Genomic DNA, 23863 nt, shown 5'->3' on the forward strand with positions numbered 1-23863 from the left:
TGACTTTACACTTGGCAGACACTTAGACCAGCAGCCAAAGATGGTCCTGATGATTTTCGTAACGATGACGTCATCATGTGTCACGTGACATCATATTAAACGTGCATTTTTCAAATTGCTATAACTTCTGAAGTACATGTCCGATTGGGTGGAAACTTTGTATGCACATACACAAGGATGTGTTACAGATGAAAGTTGAAGTGACGTCACCATATGTCGTGTGACGTTCATTAAAGGGGTATATTATTTTCTATGAAAGGTCTATATCTATATGTTCGATTTGGCTGTACGTAACTTGATGTACGTATAATGTGCTGTGTTATAGATAACATTTAAAGTGATGTCATCAAGTGTTCATCACGTGCACAGAGTATTTCAAATATCCGAAACAGCTGTGTTTGTCCACAAACACATTTCTAGTTTTTTTTTTTCTCCTTTTTCAGACTTTTTCTCCATAGGTTTAACACACGTTTCTTCCACCAGTCCACTTTGCCACTTTTTCAAATCCGATTGATTTCAGACTTGATACATACTCAGACCACCACCCACAGATGGTCCTAGAAGAAATTCGTAACCGTGACGTCATCAGGTGTCGGGTTACGTCACATTAAAGATGCATTTTTCCCCATATGTTTTGTACACGTTTTAAAACACTCCAGTTTGGCCTCTTCGTAAATCCGATCGACCTCAGACTTGAAACATACTTAGACCACCACCCACAGATGGTCCTAGAAGAAATTTGTGATCGTGACGTCATCTGGTGTTCGGTTACGTCACATTAAAGATGCATTTTTCCCCATAGGGTTTGTACACGTTATAAAACACTCTACTTTGGCACTTTTGTAAATCCGATCGACGTCAGACTTGGTACACACTTAAACTACCACCCACAGATGGTCCTAGAAGAAATTCGTGATCGTGACGTCATCAGGTGTTGGGTTACGTCACATTAAAGATGCATTTTTCCCCATAGGGTTTGTACACTTTTTAAAACATTCTACTTTGGCACTTTCGTAAATCCGATCGACGTTAGACTTAATACACACTTAGACTACCACCTACAGATGGTCCTAGAAGAATTTTGTGATCGTGACATCATCAGGTGTAAGGTTACTTCACATTAAAGATGCATTTTTCCCCATAGGGTTTGTACACGTTTTTCTTCAAATCATACTTTGGCACTATATGTCTGATTGACTTTTCACTTGGCAGATGACATTCGAAGTGACTTCATCAAGTGTTCATCACGTGCACAGAGTATTTCAAATATCCGAAACAGCTTGTGTTTGTCCACAAACACATTTCTAGTTCTTTTTTTTTTTCTCCTTTTTCAGACTTTTTCTCCATAGGTTTAACACACGTTTCTTCTACCAGTCCACTTTGCCACTTTTTAAAATCCGATCGATTTCAGACTTGGTACATACTTAGACCACCACCCACAGATGGTCCTAGAAGAAATTCGAAACCGTGACGTCATCAGGTGTTGGGTTACGTCACATTAAAGATGCATTTTTCCCCATATGTTTTGTACACGTTTTAAAACCCTCACTTTGGCATCTTCGTAAATCCGATCGACTTTAGACTTAATTCATATTTAGACCACTACCCACCGATGGTCCTAGACGAAATTCGTGATCGTGACATCATCAGGTGTCAGGTTACGTCACATTAAAGATGCATGTACACGTTTTAAAACGCTCCATTTCGGCACTTTCGTAATTCCGATCGACGTTACACTTGGTGCACACTTAGATCACCAATCACAGATGGTCCATGAAGAAATTCGTGATTGTGACGTCATCAGGTGTCATATTACTTCACATTAAAGATGCACATTTTCCCTATTGGTTTTGTACACGTTTTTCTTCAAACCATACACTTTTCCACTTCTATATGCCTGATTGACTTTACACTTGTCAGACACTAGTAAAAGCAGCAGCCTAAGAGGGTCCTCAGTGAGTTCGTAATGATGACGTCATCACGTGTCACGTGACGTGACATTAAATGAGCATTTCTTCGAATCGCTATAACTTCGGAAGTACAGGTACAAGTCTGATTGGATTAAAACTTGGTATGCACATTCACAGGGACGTGTTATAGATTAAAACTGAAGTGACGTCATCATCAAATGTCATGTGACGTCCCTTAAAGGGGCATTTTATTCTGTTGTAGGCCTATATCTACAGAACTATAATGTTTTCGATTTGGTTGTAACTTGACATGTACGTATTATAATGTGCTGTTATAGATGACATTTACAGTGACGTAACTGATTGTTCGTCATGTGCACAGAGTATTTCAAATATATCCGAAACAGCTTGTGTTTGTCCACAAACACATTTCTAGTTTTTCTTTTTTTTTTCAGACTTTTTCAGACTTTTTCTCCATAGGTTTAACACACGTTTCTTCCACCAGTCCACTTTGCCACTTTTATAAATCCGATTGATTTCAGACTTGGTACATACTTAGACCATCACCCACAGATGGTCCTAGAAGAAATTTGTGATCGTGACGTCATCAGGTGTCAGGTTACGTCACATTAAAGATGCATTTTTCCCCATATGTTTTGTACACGTTTTAAAACACTCCAGTTTGGCATCTTCGTAAATCCGATCGACTTTAAACTTAATTTATAATTAGACTACCACCCACAAATGGTCCTAGAAGAAATTCGTGATCGTGACGTCATCAAGAGTCAGGTTACGTCACATTAAAGATGCATATTTCCCCATAGGGTTTGTACATGTTTTAAAACGCTCCATTTCGGCACTTTCGTAAATCTGATCGACGTTACACTTGGTACACACTTAGACCATCACCCACAAATGGTCCTTGAAGAAATTCGTGATCGTGACGTCATCAGGTGTCACGTTACTTCACATTAAAGATGCACATTTTCCCCATAGGTTTTGTACACGTTTTAAAACGCTTCACTTTTTGGCACTTCCGTAAATTTGATCGACTTTATACTTGGTACACACTTAGACCACCACCCACAGATGGTCCAAGAAGAAATTTGTGATCGTGGCATCATCAGGTGTTGGGTTACGTCACATTAAAGATGCATTTTCCCCATATGTTTTGTACACGTTTTAAAACGCTCCACTTTGGCACCTTCGTAAATCCGATCGACCTCAGACTTGATACATACTTAGACAACCACCCACAGATGGTCCTAGAAGAAATTCTTGATCGTGACGTCATCAGGTGTTTGGTTACATCACATTAAAGATGCATTTTTCCCCATAGGGTTTGTACACGTTTTAAAACACTCTACTTTGGCACTTTTGTAAATTATGCGATTGACGTTAGACCTGGTACACACTTAGACTACACCCACAGATAATCCTAGAAGAAATTCGTGATCGTACCAATGCCGAGATGGGTTATAGATGAAAATTCATTTGATGTCATCATCAAATGTCATGTGACGTCCCTTAAAGGGGCATTTTGTTCTTTATAGGCCTATATTTACAGACCTATACGTTCGATTTGGTTATAACTTGACATGTACGTATAATGTGCTGTTATAGATGACAGGTTTAGTGACATCACTGATTGTTCATCATGTGCACAGATTATTTCGAATATCCGAAACAGCTTGTGTTTGTCCACAAACACATTTCTAGTTTTTTTTTTTTTCTCCTTTTTCAGACTTTTTCTCCATAGGTTTAACACACGTTTCTTCCACCAGTCCACTTTGCCACTTTTTCAAATCCGATTGATTTCAGACTTAATACATACTTAGACCACCACCCACAGATGGTCCTAGAAGAAATTCGTGACCGTGACGTCATCAGGTGTCGGGTTACGTAACATTAAAGATGCATTTTTCCCCATATGTTTTGTACACGTTTTAAAACACTCCACTTTGGCCTCTTCGTAAATCCGATCGACCTCAGACTTGATACATACTTAGACCACCACCCACAGATGGTCCTAGAAGAAATTTGTGATCGTGACGTCATCAGGTTTTGGGTTACGTCACATTAAAGATGCATTTTTCCCCATAGAGTTTGTACACGTTATAAAACACTCCACTTTGGCACTTTTGTAAATCCGATCGACCTCAGACTTGATACATACTTAGACCACCACCCACAGATGGTCCTAGAAGAAATTTGTGATCGTGACGTCATCAGGTGTTGGGTTACGTTACATTAAAGATGCATTTTTCCCCATAGGGTTTGTACACGTTTTAAAACATTCTACTTTGGCACTTTTGTAAATCCGATCCACGTTAGACTTGGTACACACTTAGACTACCACCCACAGATGGTCCTAGAAGAAATTCGTGATCGTGACATCATCAGGTGTAAGGTTACTTCACATTAAAGATGCATTTTTCCCCGTAGGGTTTGTACACGTTTTTCTTCAAATCATACTTTGGCACTATATGTCTGATTGACTTTTCACTTGGCAGATGACATTCGAAGTGACTTCATCAAGTGTTCATCACGTGCACAGAGTATTTCAAATATCCGAAACAGCTTGTGTTTGTCCACAAACACATTTCTAGTTAAATTTATTTTTGTTTAAGACGGGAGGGCCTCCGAGGAAGTATCCGTGACGTACCCTCGTGGCCGTCTCTCATTGGTCAGAAGCACGCACGTGACGTCTTCTCGTCAATTGTAGCCAATTGGAATGGACGAAGGAGTCCGGTAAAAAAATAAATGAGCAGACGACAAATTGTGTACTAGTACATTGGTTTCATATGCGGTACTTGTCAGGCACGGATCGGAGGGGGGGGGGGGGGAGTTTGGGGCTCAACCCCAGCCCAGCTCTGTCAAAAATTCATTGTTTTCATAGAAATTCATGAAGAAAAATGCGAATCCCCCCCCCCGCTCTGACATCCAACAAAATTATACTGGTAATAATGTCCGCCTGTGCATACAAGATACGGACAGAGCCAGCTTGGTTATAGGGGCTATTGGTAGACTATTCTGTAATATCGTGTTAATAATCGTGAGATTTGAACAGCGCCCCCATTGAAAGTATATATGGTACGAGCCCCCCCCCCCCACCCCCCCCCACCCCACTTCAATGATTTTCAGAGATCAAATGTCTGGAGAAAATAAACCTGTCTACATTTCAGACTTTTTTTTTGCTGATGAACCCACCGCAAAAAATTCTGGATCCGCCCATGCTTGTTTTAAATTGGCCATAACTCAATAAATATTTGCCTGATAGGAAACATTTTTTTACGTTGTTGAAAAGCTAATGGACTTTAAAGTCTCTAAGATATTATGTATAGATATTAGCGATGTGAGAGACCCTTTATAAACTCATCTTTCATAATTTAACTCCACCAAGAAACTACCATTCATAAGCATTAAATGGAAAACATAGAAACGAGAGATGATTTTTAGACTGGCCTATAGATGCTTAGGCAAAGCATTTATTTATAGCAAGGACGTGCGAGCATCCTTCACTGGTGCAAAATCTAAGCTGTAGCACTGGCCGATATGAAACGAAAGAATAGCCTCAAAATGTCCGTTTATTTCATGACAACTGCACGTTAAGTTAGGGTTTAAAAATTGAAAATGAAATTATTACAAAAGGGTAAAGTGGTGTTTTTAAAACTACACTTTTCTGAATTTTAACATGACAGAAATTTGAGCGACTTAGGGGGGTGACCAATGTTATTTTGTGAATACTACAACCTCAAAATGCCGTTTATTGGAGTAGTTTAGTAACTTTATCTAAATCTGGAAACTAAAGTTTGAACAATGATCTTTTAGCCATAGCAATGTTACAGCGCGCGACAGCGTCATCCTTCGTTCGCGAGTAAGGCATATATACAGTCTGTTGGAAAGAGTTCGCATGAAGTTGAAGCTAATTAGCTCGACTGAATCAGTCAGATGTGTAGTTACGTGATGTCGTAGCTGTCTTAGGAAACCACTCAGCATCCTGGTGGACTCGAATCTTCACATCTGTGGTTGTACAGAAAGATGTTGTCGTAGTCAGGGAACTTGATCTTCCAGCAGCAGAGCCGGGTCACGTACTGCCACGTGCGACTGCCGCACACGCTGGGGTCGTACGTTGCGTACACGTAGATCGGACTGCCTGGAGGCGCGTTCCTCCGCACGCTCTTGCAGGCCAGCCGGCCCGCCGTGTTGGTGAACATAGCCCCGCCCATCCAGGCATGGGCCGCATTCAGGCAGTCGTTGGGGCAGTTTCGAAGGACCACATTGCAGCCCACGCTGAACCAGTGGTTGTAGTGCGGGTTAGGTAGGTTCTTCAAGACCGCTAAACCATTGGCGCTCTGCCCTGCTCTTAGCTCGGTTGGGCTCCATCGAAGATCGCAAAAACAGCTGCGTCAAAGAAAAACAAAACGTACAAATCTCAGTGGTAATGTAATGATTCGAACTGCATACTAACTTGTTGGTAGTTTTCCCCTTTAAATGACGGAAGTCGGAGGCAGGGGCGTTAATTCGGGAAGGGGGGGGGGGGAGGGGGAGGGTGGTTATACATCCCCGGCCAGTTTTTGACCAGGGGGGATGGCCAATTGGATCTCACACCCCTCGCACTTTTTCGTGTTGAGAACAAAATGCGGAGTTTGAGGTGTTTTTTTTTAACTTCCTGTAACCAGGTCGGGTTTCAGTACTTACTTTTCCCCGACTTGTTCCTTACTACAGCATTTTTTTCATAACTTCTTAACTTCGTGTGTCACAAAGTGTGATTTATATTTTTAAATAATGTTTCAATTTTTGTATTTATCATTGTGTTTATTAATGTAATTAATTATGGGATTTTCACTTATACATTTATTTTAGCACAAGTTAATTTAATTCTCCCCCATCCAGAATTGAGGCTACCCAGAGTGTACAGCAGAGCTAAATCTTTCTTATGCAAATGACAGTATGCAAATTAATGCCATGGCTGAGTAATTTTGTTAGGACTTGGATGCCATGTGCATTCCCCAGGGCACTGCTATTCTAGACTTCGCTGTGTGCAGTCCTGTGTGCAGTCCTGTGTGAGTACATGTACATGTACATGTATATACAGTGGTACTGTGTGTACCAGGGCGTGGCCCATGATTTAAAAATCCAGTTTATCCTGCAAACTGTAAGTTTTATTTCATCCTGCTTTATACAATATAATTCAGTAATAGAAGTGCATAACACAGAAATTATGAATATTTTGGGAGAATTGTGATAGTCCAGAAATGGTGCATTTTGAAGTTAATCTTTAGAGATTGATGTATAGAATTGCCTTTTGTAATCAAGTTTATTTTCATTAAAATTAATATAGTTGATGAAGTAGGATAAATTGTAAGAATTTTTGAAGATTTTTAATGCCATGTTCATTCCAGAAATTTAGCTTGAGCATGGAGCGAATGTAAATTTGATCATAAGTCGGTAGGCACTCTAATTTTCACTGTGAATTATGTTTAACCTTTTTTTAAAGGGCTTTTCCCTGTGGGAATAGTGAATTCCTAGGTTCTTGGTGAACCAGATAGCTTGTTCTGTGTGAACAACAGTAAGTCAACTCCCAAGACTAGCTCACGGTCTACCGAGAGAGTCAGGAGGAAGATTCGGAACCGAGTCCTGTGTGGACCAGGCATCGAGCCAGATTCCAAGGCCCGGAGAGGTCACCCAAGTTCCCCAAGCCCGGAGTTCATCCGCCTTAGTGGGATCGTCAAAGCGCCGGAGGGATGTTGTGTGTGTGACTGGTGCTCCAAATCGACCACCCGTGTCACAAGTGTGAGCTTTGAACACAGCAAGTCCTTCAAAAGGTTTTGAACAGTGACTGTTTAGGGGGGTGATTGCATTTGTTTTGGGGTATTGGAAACGGCCGTATAACACATAATACAGGATCCTTATAATGCCATGATATAGTTGAGTATCCGTCACTCAAAGTATAAGTAATTCATATAGTGGCATAATTCAATTGAAATAATTTGTACATAGTAAATTTCCGTTTGTTTAATATATTTATTTGTCGTAATTAAATAGTATTTTGTCTTGATCATACACATTTTGCCGTCCGGAGTTTGATTTTCTGTCCTGCTAATTTGTCAAATATATCTACTACTGTCCTCCATGGGAAAAACAGACCCATGGTGTGACAAATGGGGGCTTGTCCGGGAATCGAATGCGAATTTTGTCGTTGTGGATGTGTTGACTGAAATTAGTAGACAGTAAAATTTAACCAGGGAAATACACTAGTTGTAAATAAGTTGCGTAGGTTCAAGTGGAGTATAGAGACTCTGTTCATGGGCTATTGATAGGGTCTGTCTCTGATATAGAAACCTATGTCCTCGCCCCTTTGCTTCCTTTACACAGTGTGATTGCGCTAAATTGTTGATCTATTCAACCAAAGGGGACAATTGTTCCTATTGACAGAAGTGATTTGATTTTGTTGTGGCTTGTAGACATTCTCACTCGAAATTGTTGATCGGTTCAGAGTTGCGTTGGTGATCATTTCGATAGGGTCGAATCGCGGACGCTGCGCAAATACGGAAAGTGTCACGCAGGCGAAGTATAGAGTGTTCAATGTCCCATATGCATAACTTGTGTAGTTCTGTACTGTTGATCACTCTGTTGCTAATTAACATGGAGTTTGAGAGTTTTATCAAGATAGGACAGGAGATAGGTCTTGAAGGAATGGAGCTGGTCCAGTTTGCTCGTGAGCGAGAGCAATTACAGGAAAAGAAACAGCGGGAACATTACGAGAGGGAAGAACGCAGAATTGAACGGGAGGAGAAGCAACAGGTAAGAGAACATGAACGTGAAATGAAGGCATACGAATTGCGAATAGTGCAGGAACATGCCCCTGTTAGTTCCGACCCTGGAGCTTCAAGTACATTTAGGTACCCTCGAAGCTCGGCGAAAACCCCCAAACTTCCTTGTTTTAATGATCAAACAGATGACATGGATGCCTACCTCCGACGATTTGAACAGTTTGCGGAACTGAACAGTTGGCCTGAAGAAGAGTGGGGCCTGTCACTTAGTGCCCTTCTCAAAGGTAAAGCTTTGGAAGTGTTTTCAAGGTTACCAGTAGAAAAGGCTAAGGATTTCTCAGAGATTAAAACTGCTCTTTTGAATCGTTTCAGACTAACAGAGGAAGGATTTAGGCTGAAGTTTAGAACATCAAAGCGGGAAACTGGTGAGCGATACGCTCAGTTTGCTGACCGGTTGAAAGGATACGTGGAAAGGTGGGTAGAGTTAGGGAAAATAGAGAAATCTTACGATAAGGTTGTAGACCTTTTTGTTTCTGAACAGATCCTGGAAGTGGCAGACAAGGACCTCGCACTCCACGTGAAAGAACGGAAGCCGAAGGACCTTGCCGAACTGACGGACATCGCTGACCACTACATGGAGGCTCATGATTGGTTGAAGAAGAAACCAGATGTGGTGAGACCAAAAACGCACCCACCTAGGTACCAATCCCAGACCACAGGTAAGAGTAACAGTCACAAAAGTTCACCCAGTCCAAATGAAAATTCACATGCAAACAGACGATGTTACAAATGTGGTAAAACTGGCCATATTGCTCAGTACTGTAGAACCAATCCAGCTAATGCCCAACCGTCCAGTAAGTCCAACAAAGTTGCAGGTTTGAAGGTGGAAACTGAAAGTAAGGAACCATCCCAGACTGGAGCTGCCTGCCTGAACATGACAGTGACGCCGACGGAGGAAGTTGAGAAGACTGATGTCCCGCAGGCTAGTGACAAGGCATTTCCATTCATCAGTGCTGCATGTACCATTGAGCCATCCATGCCGGTGAGGAAAGGAGTAGTTGGTGAGTTACCTGTAACAGTCCTCAGAGATACAGGGTGTAGCACAGTTGTTGTCCGTAGAGACATAGTTCGTGATGACAACTTGACAGGTCGCATTCAACCATGTATCCTTTTAGATGGAACAGTCCGGCGAGTGCCAGTGGCCCAGATAGATGTGAATACTCCCTTTTTCATTGGGCACGTTGAAGCTTTATGCATGGATAATCCATTGTATGATTTGATTATTGGAAATGTGACAGGAGCAAGAGATCCACAAAGTCCAGATGAGTCTTGGCAGCCTCCTTCATCTCAGAGAGTGACAGTGGAGACAGCAACGACCGTGACAGATGAGAAACCAGGTGGTGCAGTGGAAACTCGTGGTATGAAGATTCGGAAGGAGAGGGCTTTCCAACCACTAGTGGTGATGGAGACTGATGGGGAGACGGTGTCAAAAGAGGAGATTTTGTTGGCGCAACAACAGGACCCTACTCTGGCTAAGTTGTGGAAGCATGTTGACAACCAAGACCCACCCCGTGTGTCTGGTAAGGCTAATGTTTCGAAATATGTCAAGCATAGAGGTCTGTTGTACAGAGAGTTTCAGTCCCCTAAAGTCGACAGAGGTAGAATCATAAAGCAGCTGGTAGTTCCTCAGAAGTATCGGGGTAAGGTGTTGAAGCTTGCTCATGACTCCCCTCTAGCTGGTCATCTAGGTATCAAGAAGATGACTGATAAATTGTGTTTGAGTTTTTACTGGCCAGGAGTTTCTGGTGATGTGCAGAGGTACTGCAGGTCATGCGACATCTGCCAGCGGACAGTGTCAAAAGGACGAGTTGGAAAGGTGTCACTGGGAGAAATGCCACTGATTGATACCCCCTTCAAGCGTATAGCCGTTGATCTGGTGGGACCCATACATCCAATAACCGACCGAGGTAACAGGTATATTTTGGTGGTGGTGGATTATGCAACGCGGTACCCCGAGGCTGTAGCTCTTCCTCGAATAGAGTCTGAGAGAGTGGCGGAAGCCTTGCTGGAGGTATATTCAAGGTTGGGGATTCCACAAGAGGTACTGACAGATATGGGAACCCAGTTTACATCTGAGGTCATGAGGGAAGTGGGAAGACTACTGACGATCAAGCAGCTCACTACGACCCCCTATCATCCCATTTGCAATGGCTTAGTTGAGCGATTTAACGCTACCTTGAAGAAAATGCTGCGACGGATGTGTGCAGAAAGGCCAAAGGATTGGGACAGGTTTCTTCCGGCTTTGTTGTTTGCGTACCGAGAGGCTCCACAAGAAAGCTTAGGATTTTCTCCCTTTGAGCTGATGTACGGCAGGTCGGTGAAGGGACCTCTCTCCATCCTACAGGATATCTGGTCAGAGGACACGGTAGATGAAGACATCAAAACTACCTACCAGTATGTTGTTGATATGCGTGAGAGATTGCAGTCTACCTGTGAGCTGGCAAGAGATGAATTGGCGAAGGCGTCAAAACGGTACCGGAGGTACTACAATGCCAAGGCCCGTGATAGGCGATTTAGAGCAGGAGACAGGGTTCTTATTTTGAGACCAACTGATCACAACAAGCTGTTAATGCAGTGGACAGGTCCATACCCGGTAGTGAGACAGGTTGCGAAGCATGACTACGTGATTCAGGTAAGAGACAAAGAACGGACCTACCATGCCAACCTCTTAAAGCTGTACGTGGAACGAGGTCGGTCTGATGAAGTCACCCAGGTTGAGGTTTTGGCTATGGCAGGAGTTGGGTTTGTTGTGGAGGATCCAGATGAGGAAGATGGGTTGGATGAAGCTGTTCTCCCGCCGGTAGAGGCAAAGGAAGACATGAGTGATGTTCATCTTGGGGAAAACTTGGACGATGCTCAAAGAGCCGATGTTGATGAAATTCTGCAGCGGTACACACCGGTTCTCACTGATTTGCCAGGTAAGACTCACATTATTGAACATACAGTTCATCTTACCACAGATGTTCCCATAAGGTCAAAACCCTACCCCACACCCCAAGCTACGCGTGAAGTCATCAAGAAAGAGATCGACTCAATGCTGAAATTAGGAGTCATTGAACATTCGGAGTCACCTTACGCTTCTCCTATAGTTTTGGTAAGAAAACCCGATGGCTCTAATCGTTTTTGCATTGATTACAGGAAGATAAACAACATCACTGTTTTCGATCCAGAGCCCATCCCGAATGCTGATGATCTGATGGCAAGGCTTGGGACAGGAAAGTTCTTTTCCAAATTAGATTTATCTAAAGGGTATTGGCAGGTGCCGATTGCAGAAGAGGACAAGAAGAAGACAGCATTTGTGACAGCTGAAGGGTTGTACCAGTTTAGAGTGTTGCCATTTGGCATGGTGAACGCTCCAGCGCTCTTCTCTAGGATGATGAGAAAGCTGTTACAAGGACAAGAACATGTCATTAATTATATTGATGATGTTTTGATTTATACAGATACATGGGTTAGACATCTACAGGTACCGAAGGAAGTTCTGCAAAGATTGCAAACAGCAGGGTTGACGGCACGACCTTCAAAGTGTTACATTGGTTGCAAATCTCTTGAATTTCTAGGTCACATCGTTGGAAATGGAGTGCTGAGACCACGACCAGGCAAGGTGGAACAGATAGTTCATGCTGCGAGACCGGTGAGTAAGAAAGAAGTAAGATCATTCATAGGACTGCTGAGTTACTACCGGAAATTTGTGCCTAATTTTGCCGCCATTGCTGCCCCGTTGACTGACCTGACCAGAAAAGGTGCACCAAATAGTGTGCAATGGGGAGCATCGCAAGAGCAATCATTCAGAACTCTGAAATCCCGTCTAGAATCAGAGCCTATTCTGAGTCTTCCAGATCCTGATAAGCCCTATATTCTTGCGGCAGACGCCTCTGAGGTAGGAATAGGCGCAGTTCTGATGCAAGAGCGCGATGGTACAAAGCACCCAGTAAGCTATGCGAGTAGGAAGATGCTGCCGCGTGAACGCGCGTACTCGACAATTGAACGAGAATGTCTCGCGCTAGTTTGGGCGATCTCCAAATTTCACATATATTTGTATGGCAGAGAGTTCGTATTGGAGACAGACCATCACCCATTGTCATACTTAACCAAAGCCAAGGTTAACAACAATCGAGTGATGAGGTGGGCCCTCAGCCTGCAACCATATAGGTTCATCATTAGAGCGATTAAAGGTTCACAAAATGTAGGACCAGACTTCCTCAGTAGATGTACGATGTAAATACATGTAGACACTAGTATGTGACAAGTTCTGTAAATTACTGATTTCCAGAGATGATGATAAATGGTGTGTATCATCTTAAGTGAGGGGCTGATGTCACAAAGTGTGATTTATATTTTTAAATAATGTTTCAATTTTTGTATTTATCATTGTGTTTATTAATGTAATTAATTATGGGATTTTCACTTATACATTTATTTTAGCACAAGTTAATTTAATTCTCCCCCATCCAGAATTGAGGCTACCCAGAGTGTACAGCAGAGCTAAATCTTTCTTATGCAAATGACAGTATGCAAATTAATGCCATGGCTGAGTAATTTTGTTAGGACTTGGATGCCATGTGCATTCCCCAGGGCACTGCTATTCTAGACTTCGCTGTGTGCAGTCCTGTGTGCAGTCCTGTGTGAGTACATGTACATGTACATGTATATACAGTGGTACTGTGTGTACCAGGGCGTGGCCCATGATTTAAAAAGCCAGTTTATCCTGCAAACTGTAAGTTTTATTTCATCCTGCTTTATACAATATAATTCAGTAATAGAAGTGCATAACACAGAAATTATGAATATTTTGGGAGAATTGTGATAGTCCAGAAATGGTGCATTTTGAAGTTAATCTTTAGAGATTGATGTATAGAATTGCCTTTTGTAATCAAGTTTATTTTCATTAAAATTAATATAGTTGATGAAGTAGGATAAATTGTAAGAATTTTTGAAGATTTTTAATGCCATGTTCATTCCAGAAATTTAGCTTGAGCATGGAGCGAATGTAAATTTGATCATAAGTCGGTAGGCACTCTAATTTTCACTGTGAATTATGTTTAACCTTTTTTTAAAGGGCTTTTCCCTGTGGGAATAGTGAATTCCTAGGTTCTTGGTGAACCAGATAGCTTGTTCTGTGTGAACAACAGTAAGTCAACTCCCAAGACTAGCTCACGGTCTACCGAGAGAGTCAGGAGGAAGATTCGGAACCGAGTCCTGTGTGGACCAGGCATCGAGCCAGATTCCAAGGCCCGGAGAGGTCACCCAAGTTCCCCAAGCCCGGAGTTCATCCGCCTTAGTGGGATCGTCAAAGCGCCGGAGGGATGTTGTGTGTGTGACTGGTGCTCCAAATCGACCACCCGTGTCACAAGTGTGAGCTTTGAACACAGCAAGTCCTTCAAAAGGTTTTGAACAGTGACTGTTTAGGGGGGTGATTGCATTTGTTTTGGGGTATTGGAAACGGCCGTATAACACATAATACAGGATCCTTATAATGCCATGATATAGTTGAGTATCCGTCACTCAAAGTATAAGTAATTCATATAGTGGCATAATTCAATTGAAATAATTTGTACATAGTAAATTTCCGTTTGTTTAATATATTTATTTGTCGTAATTAAATAGTATTTTGTCTTGATCATACACATTTTGCCGTCCGGAGTTTGATTTTCTGTCCTGCTAATTTGTCAAATATATCTACTACTGTCCTCCATGGGAAAAACAGACCCATGGTGTGACATCGTGTTTGTGTAATTTTACATGTGAGCAGCCATTGCGATCGTGCTTTTTGCCTAGCGCCCTCTCGCGGCCAACTAAACTGTTTTTTTTACAGCGCGCGCCGCCTAGAATTTTGCTAAACTATGCAATGGGCGTAGCGAGCAGGCGAGTTTTGCATTCCACCGCGCTTTGTTCAAAGCCCGAGCCCATCATTTGCAGCTATCCAAGAAAGTAACCGGCGTAATTATTGTTGAAAAACATACTGGTTGAAAGATAGTAAGAGGACTTAACTCCCTGTGAAATTATTCTTTCTGGCAAGCTCTCATTTTGAAGAAATCAACGAAAGAAGGCATTTCCAACGGTGCTTCTTAAGAAGCACCTAGGAAAATTTAAATTAGTTGTTCGTTTTGTTATTCGGCGCAGCGCGCATAAGCATTGGAACGACGCACAGGCGCGCGCAGTTGTTATAATTCGTTGGATCAGTGCGCAACCATCGCGTATAGCTGCAATTCAAAACAATTCGAAACATAATTTAGCAACTTTTGATTTTAAATTGAGATCCTAGAATGCTGTTTTTCTCGGAATATGAAGCTGAAGCTGAGCTAAAACTTCATCAAGTAAGTTGTTCAGTATCCTTCATTAGATCTTGAACACCTTTGTTTCTTCAAACGAACAAAATGCACTAATTACAAATGATGGACTATAGCTTTAAGAGAAATAGCTGACATTCCGGGCGTTTCGGTTAGTTTTCTTGTAAGGCCTGCTGCGAAATAACTTTGATTCCGTTCCAACTCTGCTTTGGGTTGACATCATCTGCCTGGTTCTACTCCTGCTTTGCGACCAGCATTTATAACGAACATTGCACACTCCACTTTTATTGCTGCAAATTTTGGTGCGGCTCCCTGTTGTAGCAGCAATATAATTTTATATTCGGCGTTGCCGATGTGGCAGGTAATTCTGTCCCCCCCCTGGTAAATGTGTCCCCCCGGACAGATCTACCGGGTCGTGACCCGGTAAATCTGTCCGGGGGACACTTTTACCTAGGTAAACCTGTCCCCCTCTAGGTAAATCTGTCCCCCTGCACGACGTTAAATGTGTCCCCCCTGGTAAATGTGTCCCCGTGCAACGTCACAAGTCTAGCACCCAGACTGTATATTAGTGAAGTTATTAACTGTTTTTGCGCGGCGCCTTGCTAAATTCGGGAATGGTGCTTACGTCAAAGCACAACTCCCGTTTTGATGACGACTCAGTTCGGGAGCGAACGATTTGCATGGTGGGCATGCGCGCGATACCGCACCTACGGGCCGCGGCCGGGGACGGGGACAACATTGCACCAGCAGCAGGCCTGCGGCGCGGTGACCCGTGTCGCGTATAATTTTGCCAATTCTCCTCATTGAAGTCCGCCATGACAGTCACACGTGTATCGGCGGCTGATGCGCGTGCGCAATAGCGATAGGTTGAGTATTACTACGCGAACGCGTGCCTTCTTGCAGAAACATAGATCGGTTGATTAACATTTAAACGTTAATTTCATTTTGATAATTATTGATGAAGGGTGGAAAAATCTAAAAATGTATACCTGTGCGCTGAATTTATTATAATAACATCAATATAACAACTTATGCGTGCAAAACCAGGGGGGACAGAATTAACTGGAGGGGACAGAATTACCTGGAGGGGGACACAATTAACGGGACAGGGGGGACTCTTTTACCTAGGTAATTCTGTCCCCCCGGACACTTTTACCGGGGGACAGAATTACCGTCCACACCGGAACTGCAGTTTTCTGCACTATTTTCGCCCATTGTTGCTGCTTCTACATCGATTTTAACATTGGACACGGAGTAGGCATGAGCGTAGACCATCCCAAGTGGTGAGTAAATCCCTTGTCTGATATTTAACTTTTTTATGCCTAAAACATTTTTATGCCTAAAACCTTTTTATGCCTGAATCATTTTATGCCATCATTTATGCAACATTCTGGTCTTTTGTATGCTTTGTTTATTGCCAGAAATTAAGGCCGTCAAAACGGACACGGCCGGAAATTTGTCTTGTAATCACGACTGATTAACTTTTGAAATCAATCTGTTGTCGTGATTTGCAAGTATTTTTGAGAATTAGTTTTTCCCTAATGATTCTCTATTTAATTCTTGCATGAGATGGCATTAAGGATTTTCTGGTGACTATATTTTATACTTTGAACATTTCGGGTAAACACCGTTATCAGGTACTTTATTTTTGTGAACTTCAATTTTTCCTTTTGAAACAAACACAAATTGGAACTTCTGAGCAACACGAGTACGCTAACTTCAACTGAAATTTTAGTGTTGCTATAATATTTATGTTCACATTTATCATTTGAAATAGACTTTCCCATTTTCCCAAAACTAACAGTTTTCTAGTGCTATGATCATTCGGGAATTCGTTATTAGGGCATGGTATTATATTCTTATTTCAATTTATAACATAATTTGGTGAATAATTCATTTCTATTTTCGGATTTAAAATTACACTACATGTATATAAAATATTCATATTATTGCATAATGGCCATTTAAATAATTCTTCTGTTTGGGCAACAGTCATTTTATGCCACATTAATTCCCATAATTCATTAGTCATTTGTTGTTTTTATGCATTTCAGATACCATCTTTGGAGCGACTTCATTAGCCTATTTCCCTTTTTTTGACTGTCGTTTTTAAAGACCCAACAAAGTTTCGTTTTTATAGACCCAACAAAGTTTCGTTTTTATAGACTCAACAAAGTTTCGTTTTTATACACCCTACAAAGTTTCGTTTTTATACACCCTACAAAGTCGTTTGATATACCCAAAGTTCATATATATACTGTAATTCTTTTGTAAATACCTAATAATTTGTATATATATTGTCTCATATTTGTACTATAAATAAAACATTTCATATTATTGAGACAACAGAAAACTTCGTTCTACCCAAATCATTTTTTAGTGGAACCACTCGGTTGTAAGGAGAGTGCCACATTTTAAAACTAATACATTTCACTCTCCCCGGTTCCATCAACCAGAATGCCATCAATCGAAAAATGAGATGTTTCTAATTAAATGCGCCGTTTTGATGCGTTGATGTTTAAGGCGCGTACGCGCATGTATACATTTGTTAAAGATGTATGACTTGTGCTGTATCATGAACAACGCCCCTAGTGTAATGGTGTTGTCCACGCCCCCCCTCCCTCCCCCTTTGAATGAATTTCCACGGCTGGCATTTTGGGGGATTTTGGTCACCCCCATCCCCCCAAACTCTCAAAAATAACCCTCAGGGTGGAACTTGCGATGACCCCGGTAAGGCCATAAGGCTTGCGAATACTGCACCCACTAACGGTCTCGACCCGCCGGACGCGAACATTCTTCGAGAAATTTGGATAGTCAAGACAAAATATCAGAGAAAACGGTAACGCCAGACCAAACAGTGACATCGACATCGTGCATGTGCTGCCAGGCTGGTCATCGGTCTGCTCCCTTACATACTGCGCTACTTAAAAAACGTTTACAGGTTCCAGATACACGACCATCGCTCCCTCAGTCCGGCTTCCAGAGACGCACAATTATTACAAAATTTACAATACCGTCTGCAAAATGGAGCCCGACTAAATTTAGTGAAAAATATATGGCAGCCCAAAGGGGCCACATAAATTTAGCCTATACTCGAACGTAACCCCATCTAAAAACACGTTGAAATGGTGTGGCAGCAGGATTTCAGTCAACCTATAGTGAGCTTGGTGGTTTTGAGACATCATCTTACATTGAATTTTTTTTTTTAATTTTGACAACGCACATGGCCACGGCGATGTGCGCGTGTACCAGAAACATGAGATTTGTTTTGTTTTGTCTTGCCTTAATTAAGTCTTTAATCGGAACTTACTGTTTACGGTCTGCATTTGCACCGAGGATCATGATGGCCGAAATGGCGACAACAACGGTGACATGGCAGGCATTCATCTTGTCGAATTATTTCAACTAAAGTGTTGGCTTCTCTCAACTTGAAATCGTCTGTTCGGCAGTCAAGTCGCTTCCCTTAACTTTCTTGGCCGTTCTGTGCCAGCTCCACAACCGGTGTGCCGTATTTATAGGATTGCTACTAGGATTCCAACTGGCTCACCTTGAAACCCGGCGTCGTGCCAAAAACCGTCCGGTGCCAAATAGTGTCTGCTAATTAGCATAATGCGATCTGATTGGTCATGCGTCCATGACGTCACATTGTTACGGAAGCTTGCAAATAGTGTCCGCGCTTAGCGTGCATCCTATTGCGTGCCTTGTCGAGCTGTCAAGGCGTCGTATAGATAAGATCCCTTTTCACCTGAATTTACATTTTACAATCTGTTTTAACGTTTTCCTTGTTATCTGTGATAACTATTTGACTAAGTTTCCCTAATAGTGTAAACATTATATTTGTGCAAAATGTTTGTTTTTTTTCGTGTCAGTTCACCTGTTTGAAACACATGCAGTACGTACGAATAGGCCTAAAGTAACGCTGTAGTGTTAGAGGGGCCACATAAATTTAGCTTATAATCGAACGTAACCCCATCTAAGAACACGTTGAAATTGTGCAGCAGCAGGATTCCAGTCAATCTATAGTGAGTTTTTTTTTTTTTTGGGGGGGGGCGGTTTTGAGACATCATTTTGCCAACGCGCATGGCTACGGCGATGTGCGCGTGTACCAGAAACAGGAGATTTTGGGGTTTTTTTGCCTTAAAGTAAGTCTTTAAGCGGAAGTTACTGTTTACGGTCTGCATTTGCACCGAGGATCATGATGGCCGAAATGGCGACAACAACGATGGCACTGCAGGCATTCATCTTGTCGAATTATTGCAAATTGTCGGCTTCTCTCAACTTGAAATCGTCTCTTCGGTTTCCCTTCACTTTCTTGGCTGTTCTGTGCCAGCTCTACGACCAGTGTGACGTATTTATGGGATTGCACTGAACTAGGATTCCATCCAATCAACTAGCTCACCTTGAAGCCCGGTCCCGGATACGCGATCCCTAGGGTCCGGCGCTGCGCCCCGCGGGGTTGTGAAACTGCAGATAAGGACTCTTCACTTTCACAAGGTCACATCCGTTTTCCGACTAAAGCCTAATTTGGTTTTCAACTAAATAAAATTCTTCCAAAACCAAATCCTTGAAATTTTCAGGAAAATAAGAATCTATAATCATAATGTACACTCTAAAAAAGCATTAGTCAGATTTGACTAGAAACCAGTCAAATTTGACTAGCCATTCAGGGTCAGCTGGGTGCAACTGAAAATCAGTCAATCTGACTAGATTTTTCCAGTCGCTATTATTGACTTTGGAAAAATAGTTATGCAAGTAACTGAAATTGGAGTCGAACCCAACTATTTTTTCCAGTCAAAGTATGAAACTTTGGATGTTTAACTAAATTCCTAGTCAATTTTCAATTACTAGGAAAACCAGTCAATATTTTGACTAAGTTATTTTTAGAGTGTAGTGAGACGTCTTTACGAGGCACCATACAATTGGCACACTGCCCAGAAAAAATGTATACAAACGCGCACTCAGCACAGTGAACGCGCGAATATCAGCGCTTTTCTGCTGCCAAAGTGTGCAATGATTTTTTTTGCAGGAAAATGGGATTCGTTCTAATCACTGCCTCCAGTTTTAAGACTTGCGGGACATAGCGTTATCAATTAAAAGTTCAAGGCGACCTATCTGCCGCCATTTTTATCTACTCTTGAGTTATGGGTCTTCAGCAGAATCTCACACATTGGTAATCAGAAGGGAAAAACAGATCTTTTTTATCAACCTGACATTTGTATTAAATTGTGATAAATAAAAATGCCTTTTCTATAGAGCGGGAAAGTTGACCTAAGAAACCTGCGATATTTTATGGTAATTATAGTACATCCGGACAACGTGTGTAAAAATGCCCTATTTCCTTTTTGCATTTATTTTTATTCCGACTTGGCACATCTAATCCGACTTGACCCATCTAATCAAGAGCAATAAGTACACTGTAAACACGTTGGGCAAAATGGGTTGATATGTAGACCAACGTTGGTCAACCTATCGACAGGTTAAACTCTTGGGCAAATTCTTCCAATTTGTTGGAGAACTTTTACCCAAATTGGGTAATTTCAAACCAATGTTGGGTTAATCATATTGCCCAACAGTGTTTTACCCATTATTTTTTATAGTGTAGGTATTTCGAAAGAAAAGAATACGTGACAATTTATATTGAAAATATTTGACAATTGATAACTAAAGTAAAATTAAAAATGTTGACTTCAATCGAACACACTAATAACAAAAATGGAAAATTCTAACGCGGGAGTCTGCAACTAGAGTTTGGTACCCAGACGTTCACAATAAAAAGTGAATGTGGCTTGCTTGCTATATTTCATTTGAAAACCAATAGGCGTTTGTGGAAACCAGCAACAAGTGCTCTTTCACCAATTGTCGACATAAGGTTTCTAAATTTGGTTGTTGTTTCAGGACAAGCGTGTTTAATTTTGCAAGAAGTGGTACTTGGGCCGATCACCTACCCACACATTTTTGAAAACATAACTTGTAGAAATCGGTCCACCAACCCATCGCAAAGACAAATACATGCCCTGATAATTATCCAATTATTTTTTTCTATGAAAGTATAGGCCTATCCTGACAATTCTCGAGGAGGGTTGTGCTGTATGGTAAAACAAGATAATTTGAAAAAATACAAGTGTAAACATAATGGCAAAAACGAAGAGTTTTGGATCAAATGACTGCACGCACGAGTACTTCATTCCCTCGCTTTCACTATAAATGCAAATACGAAAGGCTATAAAAACACGTCAAGTGCATTGCATCAGGGCAAAAGTTGTATTCTCTCTCCAACTCTTTGTAGATTTAACACTTTACAAAGAGATTGGTACAACATTGCTGGGCAATGTTATTTTCAAAGCATTGGTATGTAGTTACTCCATTCGTTACATCGGGTACAAATTGACCAATTACATGTGTTGGGGAAGAACCTTTGGTTTGTTGGGATTATGCACGCCTGAACTTTAGTACATTCATTGTTACCGAATTAAAATAACAAAAAAAAGTACCTTGTAAGATGGCCGTTGTACGTATAAGGTCTATTACGCTATTTGATTTGTGTTTCTTTTTCTCTGTATAGTTGCTATATACTCTGGAAATTACGCGCGCGCGATGTCTCGATGCGCGTCTAGTTTCACACACTAGCCATTATTAGTGAATCACACGTGACCGCGTTTCAGCCAACCAGGATAAAGAACAAGCAGGAGATGTGTTTTAAAAACGAAAATAGCCTCACAATGTTCATTTATTACGTTTACTGCACGTTAAGTCAATCAATAAAAAAATCGGTAATTATGACTACTGTTTTCTAAATTTTAACGGGACAGAGTTCAAGCGACTTAGGGGGTGTAACAAATTATGTTCTGAGTACTACAACTTCCAAAATACCGTTCATTGAAGTAGTTTGGTACTATGACTTATATCTGAAAATTAAATTTGCAACAATTTATTGTTTCGCAATAGCAATGTTACAGCGTCAGCGCTATGCAATATGTGAATGAGTTCACATGAAGTTGAAGCTTCGCTAGTCAGCATCATGGCACCAACCATCATGTGTATGGTAGTAACTAAAAACAACTCAGCATCCTGGGTTAGTCGGTGGACATGGATCCTCACATCTGTGGTTGTACAGAAAGATGCTGTCGTAGCCAGGGAACGCGATCTCCCAGCAGCAGAGCGGGGCCACATACTGCCACGTGCGATCGCCGCACACGCTGGGGTCGTACGTTGCGTACACGTAGATCGGACTACCTGGAGGCGCGTTCCTCCGCACGCTCTCGCAGGCCAGCTGGCCCGCCCCGTCGGTGAACATAGCCCCGCCCATCCAGTCATGGGCCTTATTCAGGCAGTCGTTGGGGCAGTTTCGAAGGACCCGTCTGCAGCCCACGCTCAGCCAGTGGTGGTAGCTCGGGTTATGTAGGTCCTGCAAGACCGATAAACCATTGGCGCTTTCCCCTGCTCTTAGCTCGGTTGTGCTCCATCGAAGATCGCAAAAACAGCTGCGTCAAAGGAAAACAAAACATACAAAGCTCTGTGGAAATGTAATGATTCGAAGTGCATACTAACTTGTTAGTAGTTTTTTCCCCTATAAATGACGGAAGTCGGAGGCAGGGGCGTTAATCCGGGAAGGGGGGGGGGGGGTATACATCCCCGGCCAGTTTTTGACCGGGGGGGGGGGGGGAGGTGGGAATGGGCAATTGGATCTCCCACCCCTCGCACTTTTTCGTGTTGAGAAAAAAATGCGGATTTTGAGTTTTTCAACCAGAATGTCATCAATCGAAAAATGAGATGTTTTTTATAAAATGCGCCGTTTTGATGTGTTGAAGGCCAAGGCACGTACGCGCATGTATACATTTTGTTAAAGATGTATGTGCTGATTTATCATGAACAGCGCCCCCAGTGTACTGGTGTTGTCCACCCCCCTCCCCCTTTGAATTTCCACGGCCGGCATTTTGGGGGATTTTGTTCACCCCCATCCCCAAAACTCTCAAAAATAGCCCTCAGGGTGGAACCTGCGATGACCTCGGTAAGGCCATAAGGCTTGAGAATTTTGCACCATTAACAATCTCGACCGACACTAACATTCTTTGGGAAAATTTGGATGGTCAAGACAAAAATCAGAGAAAACAGTAACGTCAGACCAAACAGTGACATCGACATCGCGCATGTGCTGTCAGGCTGGTTATTAGTCTGCTTCCTTACATATTGCGCTACTTTAAAGCGTTTACAGGTTCCAGATATACACGACCATCGCTCCCTCAGTCTGGCACAATTAAAACATTTACAATACCGTCTGCAAAATGGTGCCCGACTAAATTTAGTGCAAAATATATGGCAGCCCAGAGGGGCAACATAAATTTAGCCTATACTCGAACGTAACCCATCTAAAAACACGTTGAAATTGTGCGGAAGCAGGATTCCAGCCGAGTCAACCTATAGTGAGCTTGGTGGTTTTGAGACATCATCTTACATTGAAAAAAAGTTCTACGGCGATGTGCGCGTATACCAGAAACAAAAAAGTTGTTTTGATTTGTTTTGCCTTAAATCAATTAAGTCTTTAATCGGAACTTACTGTTTACGGTCTGCATTTGCACCGAATATCATGATGGCCGAAATGGCGACAACAACGGTGACATGGCAGGCATTCATCTTGTCGAATTATTGCAACTAAAGTGTCGGCTTCTCTCAACTTGAAATCGTCTGTTCGGCAGTCAAGTCGCTTCCCTTAACTTTCTTGGCCGTTCTGTGCCAGCGCCACAACCGGTGTGCCGTATTTATAGGATTGCGACTAGGATTCCAACTGGCTCGCCTTGAAGCCCGGATACGCGATCCCCACGTCCGGAGC

General features: G+C 42.1%; 2 protein-coding genes and 1 long non-coding RNA gene across 3 annotated transcripts; 2 read left to right on the forward strand and 1 right to left on the reverse strand.

Moving 5' to 3' along the window:
* Positions 1 to 6673: 6673 nt before the first annotated feature.
* On the forward strand, positions 6674 to 12630 carry LOC119730647. Its single transcript, XM_038203638.1, has 4 exons — positions 6674 to 9747; positions 9985 to 11664; positions 12307 to 12380; positions 12616 to 12630. The coding sequence occupies exons 1-4, from the start codon at positions 8499 to 8501 to the stop codon at positions 12628 to 12630; spliced, it is 3018 nt and encodes a 1005-aa protein (XP_038059566.1). The 5' UTR covers positions 6674 to 8498.
* Positions 12631 to 12705: 75 nt separating this feature from the next.
* On the forward strand, positions 12706 to 14373 carry LOC119730409. Its single transcript, XR_005271370.1, has 2 exons — positions 12706 to 13463; positions 13806 to 14373. It is a non-coding gene; the product is annotated as an uncharacterized LOC119730409 (long non-coding RNA).
* Positions 14374 to 21730: 7357 nt separating this feature from the next.
* Positions 21731 to 23790, reverse strand: LOC119730839. Its single transcript, XM_038203890.1, has 2 exons — positions 23591 to 23790; positions 21731 to 22517 (listed from the first exon to the last, which is right to left on the reverse strand). Exons 1-2 carry the CDS (start codon positions 23665 to 23667, stop codon positions 22097 to 22099), a joined length of 498 nt encoding a protein of 165 aa, XP_038059818.1. The 5' UTR covers positions 23668 to 23790; the 3' UTR covers positions 21731 to 22096.
* Between the last annotated feature and the right edge of the window lie 73 nt (positions 23791 to 23863).

This window comes from Patiria miniata, unplaced genomic scaffold (genome assembly GCF_015706575.1).
Source record: "Patiria miniata isolate m_02_andy unplaced genomic scaffold, ASM1570657v1 HiC_scaffold_22, whole genome shotgun sequence".
Lineage (NCBI taxonomy): Eukaryota > Metazoa > Echinodermata > Asteroidea > Valvatida > Asterinidae > Patiria > Patiria miniata.

Excerpts from the sequence above, each read along its gene's own strand:
- LOC119730647 (XM_038203638.1), top strand. The coding sequence starts at position 8,499 with ATGTCCCATATGCATAACTTGTGTAGTTCTGTACTGTTGATCACTCTG. Across the intron at positions 9,748-9,984 it reads GGTGAGGAAAGGAGTAGTTG|GAGCAAGAGATCCACAAAGT; the intron begins GTGAGTTACCTG and ends GAAATGTGACAG. Across the intron at positions 11,665-12,306 it reads GGTTCTCACTGATTTGCCAG|GTCACATCGTTGGAAATGGA; the intron begins GTAAGACTCACA and ends TTGAATTTCTAG.
- LOC119730839 (XM_038203890.1), bottom strand. The coding sequence starts at position 23,667 with ATGAATGCCTGCCATGTCACCGTTGTTGTCGCCATTTCGGCCATCATG. Across the intron at positions 22,518-23,590 it reads GCAAATGCAGACCGTAAACA|CTGTTTTTGCGATCTTCGAT; the intron begins GTAAGTTCCGAT and ends CCTTTGACGCAG.